We start from the raw sequence: 21,451 nt of genomic DNA on the forward strand, positions 1-21,451 counted from the left end.
GGTCTCTACAGGCTCCTGCACGCACATACCCACACCAACACACACACACACACACAAGTAAAAATTAGGGCTGGAGAGATGGCTCAGAGGTTAAGAACACTGGCTGTTCTTCCAGAGGTCCTGAGTTCAATTCCCAGCACGTACATGGTGGCTCAAAACCATCTGTAATGAGATCTGGTGCCCTCTTCTGGCCTGCAGAAAAATACATGCAAACAGAACATTGTATACATAATAAATAAATAAATCTTTTTTAAACAAGTAAAAATTAAATTTATCTTTAAAAAAATAGAAGTCAGTAAGAGTACATTCAGATGACAAGTATTCAGGGCCTTCTTCCATGAGGAGATGGTCCTGAGCACAATAATAGGTTCTGTGGGGGTGGTTGGCAGAAAAGACATGGGTATATATAATGGAGCAGGGAAAGGGATTTACTGAGAACCATGGGTAGAGGGAGGTTGGTATTGAATATCTGGGGCCAGGAAACACTTTCTCAGGGTAGATTGGAGTGAAGCCCTGAAGGGTGCTAAGCAGCGAGCCGTGGAGGGGAGGCAGCATGGGAGAGAACCGGCGGTGTGTCCACAGGACATGAGGGACACAGTACTGTGTACAGAAAGGAAGGGGAAGAGAGGCAGAGGGGTCCTGTGAGCCACAGCCTGGAGCCTGCAGCCCTCTTGAGGGCCTTGACTTTGTGCTGAAGGGAGCTAGGGTGAGCCATCCCAGGGTCTTGGAATTCAAACAGGTAAGTGTAGCTGGTGATGGGGAAGCAGGGAGAGGAGCGAGACATGGCGGTCCAGCTCGGGATGGTGGTTATGGTAGAGTGCCGAGTACCAGGAGGAGTCTAGGGAGAAGGCAGAACTAGCGGCCTTTTTGGCTAGATGGAACAGACAGTGCGGAGTTGAGGCTAGAGAGGGGCTTGCTGGGATGGGGTAGGCTGTGGCTGAGTTTGAGGTGCCTCTGGACAGTCATCATGGAGGAGTGAACTCACACAGGGAGTTTCAGTGAGTAGAGCTCATTCTGTGAATTAACCACCCAGCCAGCAGGGTTGAGGGCTGGGACCCACATTTGCATGGTCCCCGCTGGCCTAAGAGGCTAGGACAAGGTCTCCTAGTGTGCTGGTGGGTTCAGCGAAAGCTGTTGACCATGCAGCTCCTGGGAAGCCATGATTGCTTCTCCTGGGATCTTAGGACAGTTTCCCCTCAGAAGTACCGTATGTGGGCTTTAGGCCTGTCTCCGGTCATCTCTCTGGCCCAGGGTCACTGGGGCTTAGCAGAAGCTAGCCCAAAGGGTGCAGCCATGGCCTTACCATTCTGGTCAGGGGTCCCATTGTGTCCTGGCCTGCCTGGCTTGGAACATGTGGTGATAGATTCAAATTCATCAAAGAGGCCTGAAGTATAAAGAACTCAGATCTGGATGGGGTCACCCCTGGGATGAACACGGTTAGATACACACCAAAAGGGAAGAGGTAAGAACACAAAATTAAGTGCATGGCTCAGGGTAAAGGCGGAGAGTCCAGGAAAGGTGGGAGGGATGAGGGAATCAGCAAGTGACTAGGGAAACACTCAGAAGTGTTTGAAATTGGTCTTTAAACACGATTCTTGGGGCTGGAGAGGTGGCTCAGCAGTTAGGAGCACTTACTGTTCTTGGAAAAGGGCTGGATTCCCTTCCCAGCACCTATCATCTGTAACTATAGTTACAAGGGCTCTGATGCCCTCTTCTGGCCTGCATGGGCACTGCACACATGTGGTGCACATACATACAGGCAAGACACTCACACATATTAAACATTTATAAAGAACATGATTCTTCTGGAGCTTTTCAAGAAGTGAGAGGCTAGTGAATAAGTGTGGCAGAAAGGAGTCCATCTGGGTCATAGAGTAGTGGTGTATGTGGGCATGTGTTTTCTCTGTGTATGTGCGGGTGTGGGTACACATGTGCTTATCTTCCAGTTATGCACAAATGTATATGTATATGCATGTTTGCTTCTGTTTCCATTTTATGCGTATTTATGCACCTATGCATGTGTGTGTGCGTGCGCGCGCGTGTGTGTGCATAAGTGTGTGTGTATATGTGTGTGCGCGTGCGCACGTTTGGAAGGCATGCAGTGAGGTTAGCTCCTTCTTGAGGAGGTGGCCCAGGGAGGGAGTGAAGCCGTGGGTCACCCTGTCCAAGTGGAATTACATCTGCATCATTTGCTTGGGGCCATCATTCCCAGCATGGCGTTGAGCTGTCTGCCTTAGGTCAGTGACACTGTGACAGAGCAGGTGGTGTGAGCTGCTAGGTCAGACTCTGTTCACACTCTCCCCAACCACAAGTAGATGCGACCGCCACATTCCTGTCACCACAGGGCCCAGGCTGGACTTTTAGTTTTCCATCGTGTTTTTGTTGTTGTTGTTGTTTTAAGCTGAGGATCGAACCCAGGGCCATGCGCTTGCTAGGCAAGCGCTCTACCACTGAGCTAAATCCCCAACCCTTCCATAGTGTTTTAAAGCTATCTGTCTAGTACAGAAGCCACTAGCCATGTGTAGCTATTTAAACGTTACTACTTTCAACTAAAAGTCAGTCCCTCAAGTTGGATTTTTTTTTTTTTTTTTTTTTTTGAGCTGAGGATCGAACCCAGGGCCTTGTGCTTGCTAGGCGAGCGCTCTACCACTGAGCTAAATCCCCAACCCAAGTTGGATTTTTAAAATCATCAGGGTCTCATGTAGAGACCTCAGACTTGCCATACCCACTTATGTGGTGCGCAGGATTGAACTCAGAGTTTTGTGCAAGGCACGTACTCTGCCAACTGAGCCATGTCTCCTACCCCAGTTATTGTTTTATTGCCCATGGGCTCAATACCTGCACATGGCTAGTGGCTACCACATTGGCTGAATACACCGATTCAGAGGACTTCTGTGACTCAGCAAGTTCTGTTAGAGATGTTCTAGAGGGTGACAGATTGTCCCTTGGGCCATGTCTCCTACTTGATGGTTCATTAACTCATCAAACCTCCGAGGAACACCTGCTCTGTGCCAGATTGGCACGGTGAGGACGCCAGGTGCCACACACGTGGCCATCTTTGGACCCAACAGTCTGTCTCCTGAGACTGTAGTCATCTTGGCCTGTAACTGCTTCCTTGTCCCTAGAGACTGTTAGGGGCTCACGCTAGTGACCAGAAGTCCTGCATGAAGAAAGTAACACATTCCTGCCATGAGGTACCAGCCCTTCCTGGGTATGATGCTTACCTTCCTGCATGCCCAAGGATGACCAGTGACTAGTCACTGAATGGCTGAGTTTGGGACCACGTCATTTGGAGTGAACAATGGCCAGCAGTTTCCAGATTTCCCCCGCAATGGTCCTTGGACCTCTTCTTGGGAGGAGCTGAGCTATTTGTGCCCTGACCTCACTTCCTGCCTTCCACAGCCTCCTCTACCCAGAGGGCCAGGCCAGAATGGGTACGTGGAGGATCCATGTCCTTCTAGCTTCTGAACAGCCTAGAAGCTCTAAGAATTTGGGTATTTGAATAAACTGGAGACAGGACCAGGATATGTTTGCTAAGTAGTTGCAGGCTTGCTTATAGTGAAACGTATGTGGGTAGGCCGGTATAAAAGTATACAGAGCACATAGGTGGGATGCATGGGCATAAGTGTGGTCATACCCATCCTTCAGACAAGTAGACTTCACCCATCTCACAGAGACACTGTATACTCACCATACATACCACCAGGGCCTACACACGTATACACACACACACACACACACACACACACACACACACACACACACCACCTCTGCTGTCTTTTCTTACTTGGTCTCTCTTCTCTTGCAAGGCTGCTGTAGGTACCCAGCCTCTCACCAGCAGAGTTCATTTATCCAAATCCCTCCTGGCTCCCTTGCTGTAATTAACTCCTGAATGCCTCATCAGAGCGTCAACTCTAACAACTCAGGGCCCCTGGGACACTGCTGGCCTCCTTCCCCCATCCCAGTCCTGAGCCAGCACGCTGACTCACTGCCGAGGAGGATTTGACTGGTTCCTTCTGAGCTTGCTGGAGGCCATCCTGACTGACAGACATCCCCTCTGAGTAGCCTGGCACCTGCCTAGGGAAGTAATCCTGGCCCGTGTCAGGAGGTGAGGACTCTGCCTTTTCACCCAGGGACAGGTCCCGCTGCTGCCTCCACCCTTGCCAGCCCAGTACTCTCCAGTGTGTGTGTGTGTGTGTGTGTGTGTGTGTGTGTGTGTGTGTGTGTGTGTTTGCACACTGCCTAGGACGAGCCTGGGAGGGTGCTTCTCCCGCAAACCTGAGAGGTTTTGTTGTTCTGCCCTGAAGGCCTACCAGACTTCCAAGTCTTTCTGCACACTTTGGTCTTTCCCCACCAGATAGGGCCAGGCCCTTGACTTTTTTCCCCTCACACATGACCCTCAGGGCGGAACTGAGGAGAAACTTTAAAACAAATGACCTGTTGTCTTGTCAGTGCTGAGCACAGTCTCAGTGCCCCTCAGCACCCAAGGCCTCACTCACAAGGTCTGGTTAGTCCCTGTTCCTTGGGGCTAGCCTCCACCTCCAGCTTGACACCTGACTTGGGGACTGGGAGTTCACCCGCTACCGGGCCAGCACATTCTTTGCAGCGTGACAAGAATATCCTTCCCCTGTCAGAGGACATCTGTCTCTTTATGAACCTTCCTTTGAGAGGCCCCCAGAGCAACTCTCTTCTCTACACAGCACCTTTGCTCAGACTCAAGGGGAGGGGGTGCTTTGTGATCCCCATCCTACCAAGCCCCCTCCCTTCCTGGCTGAATCGCAGCCCTCAGCCCCAGCTCAAGCTCTTTCCACTCCTGTTCACTTCCTGCTGGAAACTTAGGCCTTCCTCCTGCTGTAGGAGGCAGGTGGGCTAAGGGTGGTAAGGGCGAGCTGAGGAGCAGGCCCAGGCCCAAGATGCATGTTTCGGTGGCCGCTCCATGTTGGGAAGTCATTCAAACTCCACCAGCGTGGCAGACGTCAGACATTTCCCCTCCAAGATCAGTGTGCTGCCTGCGCTCTCCCTTTCCGTTCCTCCACAATCGGGGTGGGGATGCAAATGGACCTTCTAACATGGATGCCATCTGAATGGTACTCCATCCCTTTCGCCAGGTCACGCTGGACCTGCAAGATCTGTATCAACCACAGTCCTGGTGACAAAGCTCAGTCTTTTCTGACTCTTGGGAAGCTTTCCTTTGGAAGGTTTTATACTTTGAACACTGGAAAGAGCCTGAGAGGGTTCCCAGGGTATAGGAGAAAGGCTAAGAGGAGGTGCCTGCCCAAGGTGAGAGGCCGTGGCAGCCTAACCCCTGTCAGGGAATTCTGACCTCTCGAGTCATCTGTGTGTGTGTGTGTGTGTGTGTGTGTGTGTGTGTGTGTGTGTGTGTGTGTCTGTCTGTCTGTCTCTGTCACACTCTTGTATGGAGGCCAGAGGCTATACCTCAGGTGTTATCCTTAGGAATGGAATGCTGTCTGTCTCTTTCCATGCAGGGTTCCTTATTAGCTGACGCTTCCCAATTAGGCCCCCAGGGACCTCTGTCATGCTGGGCCTGCACTCGTGTGCCACTGCACCCAGCATCTTCATGTAGCTGCGGGGATTGAACTCAGCACTTGATGGACTGAACCATCTCCCCAGCCCAAACAAGATTATTCTTGTTTTTACAATGCATTCTCTCTTCAGCAAAGATGGCCTAGTCATCACTGTCTTCTCCTCAGCCTCCAGCAGACGCAGCTTCTCTGCTTCACACCATCAGATAAAAAGTAGCTTCAGGGAGCTGGAGAGATGGCTCCGCGGTTAAGAACACTGGCTGCTCTTCTAGGGGACCCAGGTTCAATTCCCAGCACCCACATGGCAGCTCACAACTGCCTGTAACTCCAGTTCCAGGGAAATCTGACACCTTCACACAGACAGCCAAAACACAAATGTCCTGTCCTCCAGAGAAATTCTCTGCTGGCCAACTAAAGTTGAAATACCACATGCCACGTCAGGACACACGGAAGAGAAAGCCATCCCGGAAGTGTGGCTGCTCAATGTCCACAGGTGCCTCTAGAGGAGAGACAGAGGGACCCAGAGTCTGAAGTTGTTCATAAAAATTTAAGTGGTGACGAGTATTATTATTCAGTTCTATATTCCATTATTCAGTTGATATGTGTTTGCTACATAGATCCAATTCATGAATCGGGGTATAAGATCAGTGTCTGTCAATGGTGATGTTCAGTGGTTGTGACTCATAGCATTAGAATTCAAAATACCCAGTTTAATGAAATGAGGTGATCATTTTTATGGAGTCTTGAAGATCATATTAAAAAACCATTTTGAAAATGAAGAGATTCATGGAAACGAAAGAATAACTAACAATGAATTACTGCAGAGCCCCCCTTCCTTCCCTGGTTAGTTCCTGACAAACACAGTTCAAAATTAGAGACTGTGTCATGGTTTTTATCAACCTGATACAAAGCTGGACATACCCGAGAAGAGGGATCTCAATTGAGGAATTGCTTTCAACATTGGTTTGTGGGAATGTCCCTGTTTTTTGTTTTTGTTTTGTTTTGTTTTTCTCTTTATTCCTTTCTTTCTTCTCCTCCTCCTCCTCTTCCTCTTCTTCTTCCTCCTCCTCTTTTTTTTTTTTTTTTTTTTTGGACAGGTCTCCTCCCTATATAGCCTTGGCTGTTCTGGAACTAACTATGCAGACCAAACTGGTCTCAAACTCACAGAGATTTGCTGCCTCTGTTCCTGGGTTCTGGGTTCAAAGGCGTGCAGTACCACGCCCAGCTGTGGGGTACGCAGGGCATTCTTGAATGTTGATTGACATGGGAGGGCCCAGCCCACTCTGGGTGGTGCCATCCTGGGCAGATGGGCCCTGCCTGACTGTGTAAGAAACATAGCTGGGCAAGCCAGGGGCAGAAGGCCTTTTGAGGCTGAGATCTCCACAGCTACACAAGTAAATTAATGGCCTTCATTTACAGCCACAGCCCTTCTCTTATCTTTAAGATTTGTATTAGGGCTGGGCGGTGCATGCCTGTAATCCCAGCACTCAGGAGGCAGAGGCAGGTGGATCTCTGTGACTTCAAGGCCAGCCTGGTCTACAAAGGGAGTACCAGGACAGGCTCCAAAGCTACAGAGAAACCCTGTCTCAAAAAACAAACAAACAAACAAAAATTGGTATTCGGGGCTGGAGATGGCTCAGAGGTTAAGAGCACTGCTTGCTCTTCCAGAGGTCCTGAGTTCAATTCCCAGCAACATGGTGGCTCACAACCATCTGTAATGAGATCTGGTGCCCTCTTCTGGCCTGCAGGCAGACATGCAGGCAGAACACTGTATACATAATAAATAAATAAATAAATCTTTAAAAAAAAAAAAAAAACAAGATTGGTATTCATAGGCTGGACGGTGGTGGCGCACACCTTTATTCTCAGCACTCGGGAGGCAGAGGGAGGCGGATCTCTGTGAGTTTGAGGCCAGCCTGGGCTACAGAGTTCCAGGACAGCTAGAGCTGTGCATAGAAACCCTGTCTCCTAAAATAGAAATAAAAGATGGGTATTTGTGTATGACCTTCTGTATCATTCTTCAACATTGTTATAGAAATACATACTACAAAAGCAAAAGGAAGAAAGGAAAGGGCCAACGTCCCCAACCTTCCCATCCCAGAAGAACCCAGCTGCGTCCACTGAGAAGGGATTTCTGAGGCTCTTGTGTTTGGTCTCCAGAGCCACCATCATCCTGTGTCCCTGCTGCCATGGTCACACTGACCACTGAGGGTCCAGACCCAGCTAGGAGGAGGCAGTGTTTAAAAGGGGGTGTGGGGGTTACGATGTGATCAGGGACATACAGCTCTTCCCAGGGCTGGGTTGGACTCCGGTGTCCATGGGATTCTAAGGGGGCTTTTTCTGTGTCCCCAGAGCTGTGAGGTGGCCGGAGAAGGACAGATGGTCTGAGTGGACTGAGGCAGCACCAGGCTAGCACGATTAACTCGGGGCTCTGACTATCATAAACCCGAGTTCTGTGTACCTGCTTACACAGTGGACAGGCTGCCAGGACCCGGGACCATCTTCACTTGCCCCCCCTATGAGCATATATGTCAGGGCGAGGTGGTGGAGGGGGTCAGGAGAGTCCTGGAGGATGTGACTTGAATAGGAGTCTTCTATTCATGTCCCACCTGCTCAAGAGAACTCCTGCAGCCTGGCTGAGGGACCTGAAGGTGTTCCACTGACGGTAGGCTGTTGAGGGAACTCGGTGTATAACTCCGTGGCCACCCTGGAAGCCTACGGGAAGACCAGGCCACACCTTGTTGAGGTCTCCCTCGGCCACACTTTGCAGACTTCGGATACAGTGAGCACTTCCTGGGGGCCAGGCACTGTTCTAAGTGCTTTACGCTAATAAGCCTCATAATCCCAGTTCGCCACCTAGGAAACAAGGCTCCGGGGAGCTTTGGTGACTTGTCTGATGGCGCATTGGGAACATGGAGGCATGTTCTTCACCCTGCCGGCTCCCACCCCTGCGGATTTTGGTTTATGAGCGCAATATACGTATATATCCCACTCAGGGTAGACGGGGACCTTGAGATGACCAGTCCAAAGTCCCAGCCCCCACCCCCTCACTGCTGCCTATCACCCACCAACTTCAGAATTCTGCTTCTGCCACTCAGGACTCCAGCGACCTTCTCAGGGCTGCCCTAGCGGCTACCAGGACCCAGGCTCTGCTTTTGGAGCCTGTCCTGGAACTCACTCTGTTGACGAGGCTGGCCTCGAACTCACAGAGAGCCACCTGCCTCTGCCTCCCGAGTGCTGGGACTAAAGGCGTGCGCACCACCACCGCCCGGCACTTCTCTCGTTTTCTAGGTGTGGAACAGGTTCTGGGACAGGTCCCCAGGTCCCACCAGACACCACCCACCCTCACCATTTTTATATCAGACTTCCTTTGACTCCGCCCCACTGGCAAGAGGTTGAGGATGCCAGGTACCAGGGTCACCTGAGTCTTACTTGCTCGCTGGGCTGCAGGGCCCCGGGGGACTCTGCTGCTCCATGGGCTCTGGTGGAGCTTGGGCCAGGGCGCCGCACTGGGGTTATTTTGGCTTCTCATTCCTGCACAGTAATGATGCCATCGCGAGGTTCTTGACGCTGGAAAAGGCTGCCGTGGAAATGGAAAAACATTGTGAAAGGCTGTGAGCACTTGAGGCTCGAGCCAGGCACCGGCCATCCCAGAACTAGGTGGCTCACGTGAGGCAGCCTGAGCCACCCTGCTGCCCTTCAGCAGCTGAGCTCATGGTGCGCTCCTGGCCGGGTCTCCAGGATCTGCTCTGTCACTGGGGCTCTGCCACAGGCCTGTAGCTTTGTCACAGCTCCACCCTTCTCTGTGGCCCCCCACTTCTCCCAGACCGGCCTGGCCCCCTCTCCATCCTCCATGGTTCTCTTGCCTTTGACCGCCATGGTTTCCATCTTAGCATGTGGCTCTTCCCCACTGTCCGACATCAGACACTGCCGCCCCCTTCTTCCCTCAGGGATGAAGGGACAGCATGGGTGGTTGGTTTGTATTTCTCTGACCACCCCCTCCTCCGCCTCATTCTGTCGACTGTGTCCTCTTCTTTTCCGACCCATGTCTTGCCACGCCGCCAATACCCTGGCCATGATTTCTAGAGCTTCTGGTGTGGGCCCTAGGCCTCTTCCTAAGCACCCCCTGCGGAGTGTTCCCAAGTGGAGGCCTTGCAGGCCTCCTCAGCCCCACACGTGTACGGCCACGCTCCTGACTTTCCCCTGACATCTGGTTTTCCTCTCTGGTTCCGTATTCTGAGCGCTGGCGCCATCCCCTCAGATGTCCAAGCCACAGATTTTTTTTTTTTCTTTTTTCTGGAAAGAGAGTGCAAATATTTCCAGCTCTGCCAGCCATATGGTCTTTGTCACAACTGCTCAACTCTTGTTGGCGTGTGAAAAACAGAAACAATGTGTAAACAAGTGAGCCTGGCCGGGTGCCAATAAAACTTTAGGAAAGCAGACAGCAAACGCATTTGGCCCACAGGCCAGTGTGCTGACTCTTGTCTCCACCTAGTCCTTGAGTGGTAGTGCTGTTTCTACTGCTACTAAAGTAACCCCACCCTCACCCCCGGTCCTTGAGCCCTGGAGGACTCTCCCTGTGGGCCTGCTTTGGATTTGTGGCTCTCTCTCAGGAAGGCCTTGGTTTTACCGGACTAAGTTCTGTCTCACTTCTGGGAAGGTTGCTTGGTACCCTTGGTGGGTTTTGACCCCTTCCTCACAGGGTTCTCTGCTCCCTGCTTCAGTGGGCTCCGCTGTCTCCATTCTCAAGCTGGCTGGCCATACGTGTCGCACTGCATTGCAGTGGACCTTCTGGCCTGTGTCCTCAGGAGACCCCAGGCTCAGGTAGAATTCTTGCGGGCTTTGGGATCATCAGTATCTGATGGGTTGTAGGTCTTCGGTCAGGTTGGTGATTGTTCTGTGACGGCGTAGTGGGTGACATGAAAAGGACTCGCCTGTGCGGGAGTGGTGTAGTGGCGGACACGGGAATGGTCACCGTTCTTGTGGAAAGAGGAACATGATGAGCTAAGTCCTGTGCGCCATTTCCTATGCCTCTCAGTGATCTGCCGGGCGGTCATGATGCTGAGCCTCGTCAGGGTCAGAAGCTGCCCAGCCTGGCCTTTGGCTGCTGCCGAATGGGTGTTGGGGTCTCTGTGCAGGGCTGTGTAGTTCCTGGCTGACGTCCCTCACCAGCATCGGGGTTCTTCCCAGAGGTGTCGCTACTTGGCCCCACAGGAGGTGTGCAGACCGTTTCCCTTCCAACCCTGTACCTCTCCTCACAGGAGAACCTCATGCTTTCCATCCTGCCGAAGCACGTGGCTGACGAGATGTTGAAGGATATGAAGAAGGACGAGAGCCAGAAGGACCAGCAGCAGTTCAACACCATGTACATGTACCGCCATGAGAACGTCAGGTACGGTGGCGTGGAGGCCCCGACGGCAGGATGGGCCAGGCAGCCACACCGCGTCACAGGATCTACTGAGGTCTATGGGGTCCGGTTTTCCCAAGGACTAGCAGCAAGGCCACCCCACAGTGTGCGTCTTGGCTCCCCTAAGCTCAGCCCCATGGGAGGGGCCCTACCAGTAGACGGCAGAGTGAAACATGTGCATTGTCCCACCTGCTCCAACCTGTCATTGGGTAAACGTCACCCGGAAAAGGGGCTCCTGTGAGGTCGGTCACCTACCCATCCAGGACCAGCTCTGAGGCTAGAACCAGGACCTCTGATTCTAGAAAGCTCTGCAGCCAGGGGCAGGAGGGAGGTGTGGTGGTGGTCACCAGGCCGGCGCCAGGGGTGGGGGGTCCTTGCAGAGGCTAAGCTTCAGTGTCTACGCTGTGCCAGGGTCTCACTGCACTAGAGTTGAGTAAGACCTTTCGCTGCAGGTGGGCAGGAGTGGGTGGTGGAGTCACTGTCGGGAGCCTTAACACCTGTACCCCCCCCCTTTTTGCAGCATCCTGTTTGCAGATATCGTGGGCTTTACCCAGCTGTCCTCCGCCTGCAGCGCCCAGGAGCTCGTGAAGCTCCTCAATGAACTCTTTGCCCGCTTCGACAAGCTGGCGGCCGTAAGTGCCAACTGTGCCCCCTCCTCTCCTGTCGTGGTCTTCAACCCTCAGCCCTGACTGTGGCTCCTAGACCTTCCTTACCTGGCCGTCGTCCACCCGCTGGGCCTTTCCTCCATGGCCAGGGGCCCGGAGCACAGGCCACGCTCTGTCCTTTCAGAAATACCACCAGCTGAGAATCAAGATCCTGGGGGACTGTTACTACTGCATCTGCGGCCTGCCTGACTACCGGGAGGATCATGCTGTGTGCTCCATCCTTATGGGGCTCGCCATGGTGGAGGCCATCTCGTAAGTGGGCGCCTCTGGGCGGGTGGGGTGGCCAGACGTCCGGCACCATGGAGGATCTATTTGAGATATGGAATAAGGCCGAGTCCAGGTCCTGCTTGCCAGCTGTGGCTTCCCTTCCCTTCCTCGGAGCTGAGGGAAACAGCCAGACTCCACAGCCTCTGGGACATGTCTCTTCAGCCTTTGCTTCTGGCTTTTTTTTTTTTTTTTTTTCCCTTTCTGGTAGCTGGAGTTGGGAAATTCATCAAGGTGCCCCCCGCACCCCCCAGTTGCTGGAGGAGACCCTTCTCTGGTGCATGTTCCCATCTTTTTCCTTCCATTTTGTCATTATGATCCCCCCCACCCCCAACAGATCAGTACAGAGTCTGTCCTCCATGTTGTAATTAAGGGACTTCTGAGGTGACAGGCTATGAGGGTGGCAGCAGGTCCTGTGGGAACCTAGCCTCTGCTCTAGCCCAGGCTCTGCTTCCCCCTGTGGGCTTGGGGCTGGTGACCGCTCTTCCCTCTCGCTCCTGTACCTTGTCGCTGCGCCACATGGTCCTGGAGAGGCCTGGAAAGGCAGCCCTCAGGTAGACTTTGATGTGGGGGGGGGGTGGGGGGGCGTCCCTCAAGCACATGGTAAGAAAGGATGCATCAGGCGGCTTCTCCCCTCAGGGTCAGAGCCTGGGACATCCACACATTCTGTCTCTGGGCAGCTGTGAATTCTTACCCTCTCCCAGGTTGAAGCCTCTCTCAAGTCCCCTGCCTTCCTCAACAGTCAGTAGATTAAGATTAGAGAGTTCAGCCTCCCTAGACAACCCAATCCAGCAGGGGAATACAAAGTGAGGACCTGGTTGCTCCAAGGATGGTTGAGGAGGTTTGTATTGTAGACATGAGGGAGAGAACAGCCAGAGGCATCTGGAAGAGTCTAGGGCAGGGAGAGAAAGTAGTGTATGGTACCTGGCCAGCAGATTGGACTTAGCCATGGGTGGGGGGAGATGAGAGAGAGGCAGGGGCCGGGGGGAGGAGAGAGAGAACCAACAGAGAGGGGCCGAGAGATCTCATGGCCAAAACAACGCCTGGGTATATAGGAATGAGAAACTGGGGAAGCCCGTGAGCTGGAGGAGTTTAGGATGCCAGCACGGACTCTGTAACAGATATTCTCAGTGCTGAGAGAGTACACAAGCCAGCATGTGCTTTGGTATATGAATATGCACCACAGTTAGCCCTTTGTCCGGAGTTTCTTTTTGGACCTGACAACAAATATCTGGATTTTGTGTTTGTTGTTCCTGGAGTTCTCAGGCAAGGAGCTAGCTACAGTTTCCACTCAGCTCTGCATCGGCAGCGTGTAGAATGCACCAGATGCACACTCAGGGAAACACGGACTGCATGAACGAATAAGGGGTGGAAGAGAAAAATGGGAGGTCCCCTGGGGGAAGTTGCTGTATCCTCCAGCCTGCCGTCACCGAATCTGGGCTCTGGCCTGTGTTTACCCCATGCAGGCCACTTAGCTCAGGCAAAAAGCCAGAGAGGGGACATGCTAAGTCCTCTCAGCCCAGATGATCGCCTGCCAGGGCAAAGGCTGCTGGGCACCTTGTGATGCTCTGCCCTACCCAATGCCACCTCTCTGTGCCTGGCAGGTATGTGCGAGAGAAGACCAAGACTGGAGTGGACATGCGTGTGGGGGTGCACACAGGCACCGTGCTAGGTGGGGTCCTAGGCCAGAAGCGTTGGCAGTATGATGTGTGGTCTACCGATGTCACTGTGGCTAACAAGATGGAGGCTGGTGGCATCCCAGGGTGAGTGCTCCTTTCAAGGGGGTAAGGACCAGGGGAGGGGAACCATCCTATCTATTCTCAGGGCTATGGCCCTAATGAGGGACAAGGGGGCTCAAAACCCCATCCCTCCCAAGAGTAGTGTTGCTACCTTCTGTTCTGGTGATAAAACTCTCTGCCCAAAAGCCACCTGCAGAAGAAAGGATTTATTTGGCTTGTACTTCCAGTTTATCATTAAGGGAAATCAGAGTGGGAAGTGAAGCAGAAGCCGGGGAAGTTTATGGATTCAATCTCTGCCTCAACTCTCAGCTGCCTTAGGGATGGTGCTGCCCACAGTGGGCTAGACCCTTCCACGTCAATCATCAGTCAAGATCATTTCTTGCAGACGTAGTCAGAGATCAGTCTGATCTGGGCAGTTCCTCAGTTGAAATTCCCTATCACCTAGGGAATCCCTAGGTGACTCTAGGTTGTGTGAAGCTGACCAAAAGTATCTAACCATACAGCCAGCCTCTGGCCCTCTGGCTGCAACACTACCCTCAGGTACCTGTCTCTGGGCAAGCTTCAGGAGGGCCTGGCCCACCTTCCTGCCCTTGGGGCCTCAGTGGAGGCAATGTCTGTTCTCTCCTCAGAGACTATGTGGCTTTTAGTCCCCTTGGCAGCAGGGGAGCAAGGTAGAAAGAATCCAATTCTTTTTTTTTTTGGTTTTTCAAGACAAGGTTTCTCTGTATAGTTTTGGTGCCTGTCCTGGATCTTCCTCTGTAGACCAGGCTGGCCTCGAACTCACAGAGATCCATCTGGCTCCCAAGTGCTGGGATTAAAGCAGTGTGCCACTGCTGCCTGGCCAGAATCCAATTCTTTTTTTTTTTTTTTTTCCTGAGCTGAGGATCGAACCCAGGGCCTTGCGCTTCCTAGGCAAGCGCTCTACCACTGAGCTAAATCCCCAACCCTGAGAATCCAATCCTTGAAGTTAGAGTTCAGAGCTGGTATTGAAATTTGGTATAGAATTTGATACTTAAAAGACTTATTTTTATTATTTCTATTTATATGTAGGTGTATGTGTCTGTGGGTGTGCATGTATGATATGCAGATACCTGCAGAGACCAGAGGTATTGGATCCTCTGGAGCTGGAGTTTGAGACCAGTGTGAACTGCCTGATGTAGGTGCTGGGAACCAAAGTTGGGTCCTCTGGGAAAGTGCTCTTAATGGCAGAGCCATCTCTCTGGCCCCTTTTCTGATACTCTAAACAACCAGGAGAGAAAACTACATTCCTGTTCTAAGTATTCAACCACCTCTGGGATGGAAGCTCAGAGCAGCAGGCACCATGCTGCCCACACAGCTGGTTAGCAGCAGGTCCACTCCCTGGTCCCTGGCACATTTACCCTGGAGTCAGTGGTCTCAGCATCAATCAGGGCTCTATGGTCTGCAGTCTGTCTCTGGGTGGGGAGGGGCAGGCAATTGGTGCATGCACAGGGTCTCTCACTGTACTGCAGGCGTGTGCACATCTCCCAGAGCACCATGGACTGCCTGAAAGGGGAGTTTGACGTAGAGCCTGGTGATGGGGGCAGTCGCTGTGACTACCTAGATGAGAAGGGCATCGAGACCTACCTCATCATTGCCTCCAAGCCAGAGGTGAAGAAAACAGCTCAAAATGGCCTCAATGGCTCGGTGAGTCCCCGTCACATCCCAAGAGCAGAGAGCAGGAAAGAAAGATTTGGAAGAGAGCAATTAGTCAGGTAGGGTGGTAGGCACCTGCAATCCCAACAAACAGGAGGCTGAGGGCAGGGGTTCAAAGCCAGCTTGGGCTGCACAGCAAGTTCAGGACCTGCTTGGGCTACATAAGCAAGTTCAAGGCCAGCCTGGGCTGAATAGCAAGATCCCGTCTCAAAAATAAAAATATACTATAACAGTGGCTATAGAAAGGTTGGTTGGTGGTTGGCCATACCAGGAGGTAGAGTGGTATGAAATGTGAATCTGGGTCCCACGTCACCAGACCTGGTGGTAGCTTCTTTCAGAAACTGGTTCTGAGGGGGAAAGAGTGTCATGTGTGGCGAGTTGGGAGTTAAGAATACGACCCATGTAGTATGTCCCGTGACAGTGTCCAGAAGGGAGAGGCCACTGGAAGTGTGGAAATGGTTAGAGCTCCAGTGGGCACCAGGGGAGAGTGAGTGTGGCTGGCCGCAAAGGAAGAGGGGACCAAGGCCAGGTAAGCTGTTCCAGTGGAAATGAAGAAGGCACAGGACAGAAACGGCAGAGCCGTCCTTGAGCCTGCCTTGGATCTGGTCCAGCATGGTGTCTGCCACACTCTCTCTTCTGCTTACCCTGTTCCAGCAGTGATGGCCAGTTGGCTGTCTCACATCCTTGGGCACAGCCTGCCACTAGCCATTCCATTTTCCTGTAATTCCCCCGCTCTTTTTTTGGTTTCTCCGTGTAGTTTTTGGTGCCTGTCCAGGATCTCGCTCTGTAGACCAGGCTGGTCTCGAACTCACAGAGATCCGCCTGGCTCTGCCTCCCGAGTGCTGGGATCAAAGGCATGGACCACCGCCCGGCTCCCCTCCATTTTCTTATGACTGCTTATTTCTCTTACCTAGTTTGCTATTTTCTGCTTTTCCTCCTGAGGATGTGGGTTCCAGGAAGTCAGGACTCAACAAATGCTTATTAATTGGGCGAGCACGCTGCTCCCACTTTACAGTGTTTGACTCACTCTGTCAAGGACCAACACTAATCCAAAGTTGGTGGAGGTTATGTGGACTTGACATGACCCTCACCAAGAGAGAGACCTCAGGGCACTGCCATGGAGTTAGTGTCTTAGAAATAGGGAGTTGCCACAATCGGGTCTTTACTTGGTTTAGAAAACTGTTCCTAGCAGCGGATATTCAAACGTGACAGCCTTTTAAAAAAAATGAATGTTGTACAGGACGAAATCAGTGGTGAAATTTCTAGGTCAGCAAGACTTGTATAAATGTAGGAGGAAGTTTCTGGAACAATAAAAGAACAGGCACAGGCAGGGGTAGGGAATAGGCAGTGTTTCATGGCCCTGATGAGCACTCTTTTCTGTGACAGGCCCTGCCAAATGGAGCCCCGGCGTCCTCCAAACCCAGCTCCCCTGCCCTTATTGAGACCAAGGAGCCCAATGGGAGTGCCCGTGCCAGCGGCTCCGCGTCAGAGGAGGCTGAAGAGCAAGAGGCCCAGGTGGGTGTAGGGCAGGGCAGGGGTGGGAGCAGCAGGCTGCTGTAGTGGGAACCTGTGTGGGGAGGAGGGTCTTGGCCGCTAGCCTAGGGTCTGGTCCTTTCCAGTGTAAATACAATTACAGAGAGAAGGGAGAAAAATGGACCGGAAGGCACTCCCCTCAAGTATCGGCTAGTTGGAGTAGCTGTCTTGTAGGGTCTGTGAGGATTCTGCCAAATGGGAGCCTGTTTGGGAGTGAGAGTTTGTATCTAGACACCCCCCACCATCAGTCAGTCACACCCCAGGAGTTCTATGTCCCGAAACCCTGGATGGGCTGGCATGTGGCTCCAAAGGACAAGGAGACAACTCCAAATCTCCCATTACTGAGAAACCTGTCAAACGTGCCCAGGGACAAAGGTGATCTCTGCCTTAAAGGTCTGGTGGCTGCAAGCTGGTGGCCCCACTGCCAGTGTCCCTGGGGAAAGGAAGTGAGAGTTGTCCCCAAGGTTTTAGCTGCTGTAGAAGGTAGACAGAGTTTCAGACAAGCTGGCGTTTCCTTGAGCATCCATCCTGCTGCATCTCCTTAGGATAATTTTCTTGGGGCTGGAGAGATGGCTCAGTGGTTAAGAGGCCCTGGGTTTGCTTCCCAGCACCCACATGGCAGCTCATACCTGTCTGTAACTCCAGTTCCAGGAGATCTGACACGCTCCCACAGACATATATGCAGGCAAAACACCAGTGCACATAAAATAAAAATAAATTATATTTTAAAAAAAAGAAGCTCGGGTTGGGGATTTAGCTCAGTGGTAGAGTGCTTGCCTAGCAAGTGCAAGGCCTGGGGTTCGATCCTCAGCTCAAAAAAAAAAAAAAAAAAAGAAGCTCATTTATATATGTATGAATAGATATGAGTATGTATATATGAATGTTATATATATGTGTATATATATATACATATATATATGTGTGTGTATATATATATATATATATATATATATATATATGAACAATTTTCTTGATAGGAAGAGGACTCAAACTTTGTGTAGCTTGGCTCTGACATGGCTTAGGAAGCCCGTGACACTTCAGGCCCTAACCATTAGTGGGGTGTCACTCATGTCTAGCTTATGCTCCATGGAAAGAAACGCTCAGCGCCAGAGCAGAGCACCCACAGCATTTCACAGGGGAGGGAAACGGCCTGGACCAGGCAGCCAGTAGGAGTGCTGAGCTTCAAACCAGGAGGCTTGGCTCTGTCTCCAAACATGTTTTCAGACTCTTACAGCTCCGAGAGGTCTGGGCAGTGACCACTCAGGCTGGTGGGGGTTGTGTGACTCAACCCCGGCTTCCGTTTCGGAATTGTCCCGCTCTTTCTGATGGGGAGCACAGCGGTAATGGCTGCCCCAGCTCTGACAGCCCTTTCTCATTAGATCACTAGTGACTGACCCCCAGAGTCCTAGGGCTGGGGTTCTACATGACCCCAAACTCGGCCATATGTAAGGATTCTTGTTGAGACACAGCCCCATCCAACAGCAAGATGTCCCAGCCCAGGCCCCGCCTTATATTCGGAGTCAGCCCCAGAGCCGGGCTGCTGTTCCCCAAGGCACGGCCATCAGTGGACAGCGACTGTAGACCTTCTATTAGGGGCCCAAGGAGACAATGGCAGGGTGGAAGCTGGGCAAGGGTTTGGTCCTCGGGAGTGCGGCCCCCTCCTCTTCACAAGTCTTTCTCACACCCTCCCCCATGTGTCCCTTGTGTCCCACTGACTCTGCCTCCCTGGCTTACAGGCCGACAACCCCTCGTTCCCAAACCCCCGCCGCAGGCTGCGCCTCCAGGACCTGGCGGACCGAGTGGTGGATGCCTCTGAGGATGAGCACGAACTGAACCAGCTGCTCAACGAGGCCCTGCTGGAGCGGGAGTCTGCTCAGGTGTAAGTGGCCACTGCTGAGGCGCCCACTGCCCCCCTCAAGGGCCCTTTCGGGTCATCCCCAACAGGGCCCCCACCCCAGCAATCATGGCAGGTGGGACATGCGGGTCACAGGGCTCGTTTCCACGGCGGCAGGGTCAAGAAGAGAAACACGTTCCTCCTAACTATGCGGTTCATGGACCCGGAGATGGAGACACGCTACTCGGTGGAGAAGGAGAAGCAGAGCGGAGCCGCCTTCAGCTGCTCCTGCATGGTCCTTTTCTGCACGGCCATGGTGGAGATACTCATTGATCCCTGGTGAGGATCCAGGCTGAGGTTGACGGGCCGGGAGAGGGAGCTGGGCAAGGAAGGGGTGGGGACAGTGTAAGAGGCAGCTACCTGTTTCTGCTCCTATAGCAGCAGCCAGCTCCAGGATGGGATCTCAGCAGGACCAGGAAAGCTGGTGACCACCCCCTCCAGGAGGAGGGAGAACATGGCTAGACAGTTACTAGGGACAGGAGTGTGGATGTCACCTCAGCGTTAGTCACAGCCACACGGACTTTCCTTTCTTTTTTTCCTTTTCATTTTTTAAAGATGTATTTATTTATTTATTTATTTATTCTGTATACAGTGTTCTGTCTGCACATATCCCCGTAGGGCAGAAGAGGGCACCTATTTCATTACAGATGGTTGTGAGCCACCATGTGGTTGCTGGGAATTGAACTCAGGACCTTTGGAAGAGCAAGCAGTGCTCTTAACCTCTGAGCCATCTCTCCAGCCCTGACTTTCCTTTCTTGGCTCATCTTCGCAAAACTAGACTTTAGGCTCTAGACGCAAACTGACATCAGCAGCCGGCCCTCTGGGGGTGAGGCAGGGGTATTCCAAAGTCAGCTCAGCTGTGGAAGCCTTGCCTGAAGGTTCATTATCACCTTCCTGGCCTCAGGGGACAAGTGAGCATCTCCCTTCAGCAGGGCGTCCTCCAGCAGCCGCCTGCGGGCGGGCGCCCTGCTTGGGTTATAGTTTGAGGGGCTGTCGAAACCCCGGGGACTTGCTGCCACATCCAGGGTTTTGTAGGGCAGGACAGTGGCAGATCCCGGAAGGCATGCTGAACACCAGTTTGCTTGTCTGCCCAGGGAGGAGATCCCCCCTGAATGGCTCTCGAGACTGTTGTGAGGTTAGAGACATTGGGTTTAGAAATGCTGTGTGTGCCTGGGGAAGGAGCGAGAACAAGCTCCTGGGAAGCTTATGTCTCACGGGGACGGGGTGGGAACCGGCATGAACATTTAAACATGAAAATGCATGTACAGTAGGTGAGGATAGGGTCTGGCAGGGAGCTTGGTTTGTAGGGTTTTATTTTTGTTGTTGTTTGTTTGTTTTTTGGTTGGTTTGGTTTTTCGAGACAGGGTTTCTCTGTGTAGTTTTGGTGCCTGTCCTGGATCTCACTCTGTAGCCCAGGCTGGCCCGGAACTCCCAGAGATCCACCTGCCTCTGCCTCCACGTGCTGGGATTAAAGGCGTGCGCCACCGCCACCCAGCGGTTCATAGGCTTTTGTAGGGTGGTCGCAGCGGACCTCACTTGACAAGGTAGTATTTCAGCGGCATCCTGAAGGGCTGTGGTGTGAGCCTTGTGCTATCTGGGGATACTTCGGCAGGCACAGAGACAGCAGTGGGCCAGGCCTCTCAAGGCACCGTGAGGGCACCGTGCTGGTAGCAGGGGTGCTGTGGGCCGGTGATAGGGGTTAGAGGTTAGGGTAGAGAGCTGGGCACAGGTCATACTCTTGGGCACAGAGGCTGCTGCAAAGATCCATGTGGGCACAGAAGAAGGGGACCTTCTGGATGTGTCAGAACAGGCTAGTATGCAAGAGTGGAGCCTGAGACCAGGCTAAGAGATGATGGTGACTGAGATACCAATGGTGAATTGGGCCAGGCGGAGTGAGAGGTGAGGATGACGGATCAGAGGCTGAATTTTACTGATGGATGGCTGGATTCTGGAGTTGCTGGCAGATTTGTTGTGGCGTGTAAACGGACAGAGTAGGACATCTCCAGGGCTTTTTTTTTTTTTTTTTCATTTGAGCAATGGACAGGACACAGTTTTCATTAATCAAGGTTGAGACTATAGGAGGAGGAACACTGGAGCCGCAGAGATCTGGAGTCTGAGTTGCCTGTGTGGTACTGCCCGCCAGGCAGCTGGGTTCCTTAGTCTGGGGCTCAGGGAGAAAGCTGGTGGTTCAAACCTGAGAGCTACCTACACAGAGCACACAGGATGAGTGAGTGGCAGGGAAAAGTCAGTTCAGGGCCTGGGGGTGTGGGGGAGGGGAGAGACAGATCACAGGCACTGAAGAGATCCCCAAATCAAGTGAGGAAACCTAAGAGGTGACCCTGGGTTGGATCCTGGATTAGCAACCTGAGGGGTGGGGGGAGCTGGGGCTCTTGTTCTCCATGGAGGAGCGAAAAGAGAATGGATGAGAAGGCTCTGGAGCGGGCAGATTTCCCTGAGGACAGGGAGAATGGATGTGGAAAGACCTCGTTCTCTGGGCTCCGTGCAGTCAGAGGTCACATTAGCGGCCTCAGCATGCACGACATGTGGTCTATTCTTGACTGTTTTCATCCCAGCTACCAGGCCGATGCTCATTCCTAAGACTCCCTTCCCAGGCTATTCCCGGGCTATTTTCAGGGCATCTGTGACCCTCCTCACCTCCGGAAAAGTCCCGGTGGACCGTTAGCGGCTAAAGGGTGGCACATTCCCAGGCGCTGCCCTCCGCTGGTATTCCT

General features: G+C 52.6%; 1 protein-coding gene across 7 annotated transcripts in view; it reads left to right on the top strand.

The window, feature by feature from the left end:
• Adcy3 (adenylate cyclase 3) overlaps nucleotides 1-21,451 on the top strand; it is a 73,026-nt gene that overhangs the window by 41,788 nt on the left and 9,787 nt on the right. For all 7 annotated transcript variants that reach the window (XM_036170354.1, XM_036170352.1, XM_036170353.1 and 4 more), the window contains exons 4-11: nucleotides 10,805-10,935; nucleotides 11,471-11,582; nucleotides 11,740-11,867; nucleotides 13,484-13,642; nucleotides 15,109-15,283; nucleotides 16,679-16,807; nucleotides 18,562-18,704; nucleotides 18,837-18,998. In XM_036170354.1, coding sequence (XP_036026247.1) covers nucleotides 10,805-10,935; nucleotides 11,471-11,582; nucleotides 11,740-11,867; nucleotides 13,484-13,642; nucleotides 15,109-15,283; nucleotides 16,679-16,807; nucleotides 18,562-18,704; nucleotides 18,837-18,998 — 1,139 coding nt within the window. The remainder of the gene's footprint in view (nucleotides 1-10,804; nucleotides 10,936-11,470; nucleotides 11,583-11,739; nucleotides 11,868-13,483; nucleotides 13,643-15,108; nucleotides 15,284-16,678; nucleotides 16,808-18,561; nucleotides 18,705-18,836; nucleotides 18,999-21,451) is intronic.

The sequence above is a fragment of the Onychomys torridus genome, chromosome 21 (genome assembly GCF_903995425.1).
Source record: "Onychomys torridus chromosome 21, mOncTor1.1, whole genome shotgun sequence".
NCBI lineage: Eukaryota > Metazoa > Chordata > Mammalia > Rodentia > Cricetidae > Onychomys > Onychomys torridus.